Here is a 6172-nt window from a genome sequence, read left to right on the forward strand (position 1 = left end):
GTCGTAGCGTAGCGAGTGTGTGCATGTACCCCATGCCGTCCTTGTACTTCTGGATGAGTTTTTGCTTGTCGTCCTTATCTTCCACCCAGTACTCGCTTGGGATGACGAAGTTGGATGTGATTCGACACTCTGGGCAAGACCTGCAGAAGGACAAAAACAGTCGGTGGGAAGAGTCCTGGGACGTTGTAGTCGGGGTTAAAGGTTAGTAAAAAAAAAAAGTTTTTTTAAAAAAGGTTTGCTGTGCGGTCGCTGGGGTAAATTTACCATTGAAAGTTAAAAACAGAAATCGTGGATTTGGAGAATCGGGACACGCGTAATAGAAAAGACTAACAGTTTTCTGCTTTTTTTTTTTGCTGTACTTAGATATTGGTTGTTGGGTTCTTTTTCCCTTCAGGGCCCTTTCACCATCCTTTCCGGAACCTTCCCAAAAATATAATCTCAGTCGTCCCGAAATGAATTTGAAGCCTTATCAGCAGTTCCAAATCAGTCGACGTGGCCTTTAAAAAAAGATAAATAAAAAAACGGCATACAAATGATCAGATGATCCTTTTTTAAATTTACACACACACACACACACACACACACACGCACACTAGAGCAGACCCGAATGCTTCTACCGCTGCCAATCGACGTCGACGATATCGTCAAGCTTAACACAGCTGATGTAAACGAGGTTTACTCTAGTGTTGAAATCATCCATCAGTCCGGGTCTCCTCATTGAGTTACTGACAGAAGGTTTACCAGAGATACAGATTTAACAAACAAACGTATGTATTTCAGAGGCAAACCCCCCCCCCAAAACCCCCAATTTGCCGTGTATGAAAGGGGACTCACTTGATGATTTTGCTCTCAAACTGCTTGGCACTCCTCCACTTGCGAATGCACTTTAGGCAGTAGCAGTGGCTGCAGTTGGAGAGGATGCCAAAGCGGCGCTCACCTGGGTTGGCCTTCTCAAACACCACTTCCATACACACACCGCACATCATGTCCTTGCTGCGCTGGATGGCGAAGGAGATCTCCATGTCTTTCTCGTGGGCCTCGATGCACGCCTAGGAGAGGGAGCAGTTAAACCAAAACGCCGCCTTTCCGTTTATTCAAACAAGGTTCCACTCGACTGGGGTTCCTCGGATTAACGTAGCAGAATAAATGCAGCATCTACCAACAGCGGCAAGAGAACGCAAAGGCGTTTGCATTTTTTATTTTTATTTTTTTCCTCCGACGTCGCGCTCAAGGCAGGAAGCTCAAATTACGTTAATGTTAGCATTCGCCAGGAAGTGGCTGAATGCTAACGTCAGCCGTTAGCTAACAGTAGCTCATTAAAATATGTTGTTTTACCTTGAAACGTGGCCCGATGTCCCTCCGGATTTTCACTGTCTATTGTCTTTTCGGTTGCTGGCCCATCGGGAAGCGGCGAAATCGTAACTGTTGGTCCGATTCCCTACAATCAATCGACTTAAAACCCAGAAACACGGCAGCGCGGCGTGATAACAGCGTTTGGGCTTGACGTCAGAGGAAAATGGCCGCCGTGTAAATATGGTCTTTGCAGTGCAATGCCAATCAAATACGTGCTTTTAATTTGCGATTACTGTGATGGCGGATAAACAACCATTCACCTGCTGACTCTAATAAGCTGTTGTGCGGTGTTTGGTAACCCGTCAGACCGAGGGATGCGTTACTCGATCTGGACCTCCTGGATCGTATTTCAGTGCCTCATTAGTACCCGACACGGTTGCCAGCTTCTGTAGCTGCCTTTACCTTGGTGTGATCGGAGCGCTGGGCGTTGTCGGAGGGGTGGAGAACCTGGAGGCCGCACATGTCGCACACGTCGCCGTGGAGATAGGCACAGTTGATCCCGTAGCGGCACTCTCCGACGGCAGCGTACGGACACAGCTGCTTTCTCAAGTCTTTGTTGTCGTCTGGGGCTGCGTCGCTGTCGAACTCCTCGATGAGGGGGACGGAGCGCTCCGCCTTCACTGGCTCGGCTGCACGGACAATCCACCGTGGAGGGGAGAGAAATCGGTTTTTAATGGGACAAGTCATTTTGCGCTTACATGCTTCGCGCCTGAGAGCATCAGGTCCGAGTCAGTGGCCCTAACCCCCTTATTTTCAACTACTGATCACTTATGGACGGCAGGTACCCACGGGACAACATCAAATGTGACATTACGGAAAACAATTCCATCATACAAAAGGTGGTGCAAGCGTGACCTTTGGGTTATCAAACTCCATGTGCGACCGGTCACTCACCCCGTCCACAGTACGGCTGTCCTGGAACAAACTCAGCAGCGTTGACCCAGTCTTGCGCCCCTGGGCCAGGCGTCGGCCCACTGGGTTCTGGGTCCGACGGGCCCGCCAGCGAGGCGGAGGGCAGCGGCAGCGTCTGGGGGGCTGGCAGCTCCTCGTTCTTTGTCGGTTTACAGTGTTCAAACCTGAAGAAGCCCACAGGACCAGCATTGTTAGCAGTCCAACTGATCTACTGTCCTGCAACAGCAATGCAGGACATTTACAACCAGAGCAATGGAATGGACCCCCCCTCCCCACCTAGCTGGCTACTCCATATCCTTGAGGAAAGCCCTGCACAGAGGACAACGATACCGAGCCTGACCTTAAGTGTGTTCAGTCTGTGCAGACCAGTACGCAGTTTTTAGCTTGATAAAGCCTCAGCCTAGCGCTTCTACCTGTTTATTTCGGTTCTCCTTCTTCCCCCCTATAACATTAAGAATGCAACTGGAATGTAAACTGCCATTTCCCCTGCTGGGCCAACCTGAGAGATGGATTCAGTATCCTTCGACGGCCAAAACGTTAGGGATGGCGCGCGATGCAACATACGCAAAAGGCGCATTGCTGACACGCATGGAATTAAATTTAAGAGCAGAACATTTCTCATAACATAAAACAGTTGAAACTAAACAACTTAAGTTAACCCACACTGTGGTAAATAGGTTTATATTTTTTATTTTGTGAAACTGCTTTGAGGGTGTAAAAATGCCAAGGAGGGTTAAGGTTAAGGTTAAAGGCACTAAAGATTTGTACCGTAATGTGTGTAATGGATTTTATAAAATTGGTATCGTTCAGGGACTGGCATCGGAGTCGAAACTCTTTGAACGACATCCAGCCCTACGGCGGACCCGCTGCCCCTTCAAGGGTGAGTTAGCATAGGAGGTAGGACTCCAAAAATCACAATTATTAGTGTGATTAATGGCGCAGCCCTTGTGATAACAGATCCTCAGCTGTCCACATGGAACTGTCCGTCGGAGGGGCCTCAGTGCAGAAAACAAGTCAACTTCGTCGCTACATAACGCAGCATGACTAACAGGCCGTGACAGCCTGCGCACACAGCCATACAAAAAGGAAGACCTTGGCCTATCTCCCTCCTCCAGCCTCCTCCATGATGGCGAGCTCCATCAGGAAAAAAAAAAAAAAAAAACACACTCATGCTGGAGCTATGCATAAATACATGAGAGAGGAGGCTGCTGCAGCAGCAGCAGAGTGAACCTGCGGAACCCAGCAACAGCACACAAGGGGGGGGGGGGGGGGGGGGGGGGGGGGGGGGGTAGCACAGAGAAAGAGAGCAGGGGGGGGAAACAGAGAGCGTTATGCAATTGCCATGCAGGCTGCAGTGCACTCTGTCTGGCCCTGGGGGCTGCAGAAGAGAGAGAGGGAGGGAGGGAGGGCGAGAGACGCCAAGGCAAGAGTGAGAGAGAGACGAGACAGAGCCCCATCACAATAGACAAGAGCCCAGGGAATTCAACCATAATAAACCCCCACAGCGAGAGCCTTTCTCTGGACTCTTAATACAGGGTGCAAAGCCCCACGGGGGGGGGGTCACAGAAATAATGAGAACACCCTCCTTACTGCAGCTCCATCACATAAGGATGGAGGAATGTGACTTATCAACAACAACAACAACAACAGCTATATACACTTAATCAAAAAGGTGTCCTACAGGCAATAGGCAGACTATTCAAGGCTAAACAGCAGAGTATGCAAGCTGCTGCTGCTGCTGCTGCTGCTGGGGTGGTACTCCCGAGTTGCGTCGGTAACTATGGGGATGCTCCTGAAGCCAGACATGCAGCAGACGCCGTCTGTACAAGTTGGCCACCGCTGTCTGGGTACACTCGAGCTTGACAACAGACTGGGGAGCCTAATCCGCTTCTCACAAAAAAAAGAAAAAAAAAGAAAAAGGAAAAACAAGGACCACACCATTGCAAATGAATACCGCTGCTGACCACATTCAAAGCACGCCGCAGTGTTTCAGTCTGGCATGAGAAAAATCAGCACCAGTGAACCAGCCGTCTGCTTTTACTTTGCTTTTTTTTCTTTTCCTAAATCAGTCTGCACACGTAGAATGATAACAAAAACAAGCAAACACAAAATTGTGAAGTTAACCTCATGTGCCTGGAAGAAGACGCGTACGACTTTATTTATCACTATTATTGTCATTATTATTTCAATGTGCAATACATAGGTAACAAAGTCTCAAGTCTATACGACGAAACGAATGGAAGCAAAAGCAAAATGGTCAGCCCAGCAGCAGTCCTCTAAAGATAAAAACACTTCCATTCCTTACATTCAGGCGCACAGACTCATGCGTGTCTTAAAAAAAAAAAAAAGGGCAAGATTTTGGCAAAAAACGCAGACAGCGAGTCTGCTCAAAAGAATATTCCCGTGTCCAAATGCAACCATGTGCTGGAGTTGTTGTCCTTGTCATCTCAACAAAAAAGACCTATGGCAGAGGCAGCCAGGGGGAAAGCAAAAACACACACACACACACACACACACACACACACACACACAGACGACCTGCGAGTCTGAACCCGACCAAACGCTCAAGACAAAAACTTCCCACGCGTGTCTTAGAATGCAGCGACACCACCCAGTGGGGCAGCGCTGCCATCCCGGCTCCTTGTGGGCCCACATGTGGGAAGCTGCCAACGGACGGACAGCAACGTGTTGACATTAGGGAAGAGAGAGCGGTCTCGGGTGTCAGATCCACTTGAGGAGCCGGGGGGCACAAACAGTTCTGAGAAAGCCATTTGGCCCGAGAGCACAACCAGTTTTAGAAAAGGAAGTCAAAGCGCAGCTCAACTGACGACCGGGGAGGACTTTCTTTATTTAGGCTGAGGCAGATGACTTTGGACGTGCCAGTTGAGTCCCAATTTTTGGATCCACATTTGACTCATTTTTTTTTTTTTTTTTGCATTCCTATGTCTTAATAAACCTTTTGGTTCCTGTTGGGTCTTTACCTGCAACGGTCCCCAAACACACAGTTTCCCTTCTGAAAGAACTTGCAAATCATGGCTGCAGGTTTGCTGCTGGTCAGGTCATGGGAGTATCGACAGTTGTCCCCTTCTTTGCAAAGGCCATGCATGAAATATCTGGAAAAACACACACACACACACACACACACACAAAAACGAGAACAACGTTCACATCAGGATGTCGAGCCGAACTTTGTCATCTTTTAAAGGGCTGAGCAACCCCGCTGCATCTGCAACAAGGCAGCTGTGTGTGTGTGTGTGTATGTATGTGTGAGAATGTCGTCTTTCACTTTCATATTGGCAACGCACTCAAGCCACTCGGCTGATAACGTCAGCTAACGACGTCTAGCAGGTGCTGTGGCCGTTAGCAACACGAAATATAAACTCGCCAAACAGCAGACAAAAAAAAGGGCTGGCCGGTTTTAAACGTCGTTTCGCTTTAAAGTGAAAGTGTAACCTGTCAGCAGCTAGTTAACATTAGTGTTGGGGGGGGGGGGCTTTATCGCCGTCGTGTGACATAGCTTGGCATTAATGCTAGCGAGAGTTAACCGTTGAAAACGTACCGAGCCAAACTGGCAAGCTAACCCCACCGCGCCAGTCTCGCCGTGTGACCACAACACGGCGAACATAACAAACACAGTGGTCTGGTGCGGCTAGCTAGCAAAACAGCTGAGCCGAGCTCCCCAGAAGACGCTGTTGTCAGCCGCTCGCCAGCTCGTCGCGCCGCCGCTATTTTGGCGTCGGGCGGCAGCCGATGTAGTCGTCGTCGACATTTCGGCGGCCGTTCGCCCTGTCTCACCTGCAGGTTACGTGTTTGGTCCAGCCTCCGGTTACCGCTGAAGCCGCCGTAGACGCTACTGCTGCCTCCGCCATTGCTGTTTATGTTGAGGAGCCACAGCCGGATGTTCCGG

At 49.5% G+C, this 6172-nt stretch overlaps 1 protein-coding gene across 1 annotated transcript in view; it reads right to left on the bottom strand.

The window, feature by feature from the left end:
- The window catches only part of mkrn1 (makorin, ring finger protein, 1), an 8765-nt gene extending 2593 nt beyond the window's left edge, over window positions 1–6172 (bottom strand). Inside the window, exons 1-6 of the mRNA XM_070929021.1 lie at window positions 6061–6172; window positions 5247–5378; window positions 2248–2429; window positions 1756–1982; window positions 835–1049; window positions 30–140 (exon numbers count right to left, since the gene is read on the bottom strand). Of these exons, the coding sequence (XP_070785122.1) occupies window positions 30–140; window positions 835–1049; window positions 1756–1982; window positions 2248–2429; window positions 5247–5378; window positions 6061–6134 (941 nt within the window). The 5' untranslated portion in view covers window positions 6135–6172. The remainder of the gene's footprint in view (window positions 1–29; window positions 141–834; window positions 1050–1755; window positions 1983–2247; window positions 2430–5246; window positions 5379–6060) is intronic.

The sequence above is a fragment of the Enoplosus armatus genome, chromosome 22, assembly GCF_043641665.1.
Source record: "Enoplosus armatus isolate fEnoArm2 chromosome 22, fEnoArm2.hap1, whole genome shotgun sequence".
NCBI classification, from domain to species: Eukaryota; Metazoa; Chordata; class Actinopteri; order Centrarchiformes; family Enoplosidae; genus Enoplosus; species Enoplosus armatus.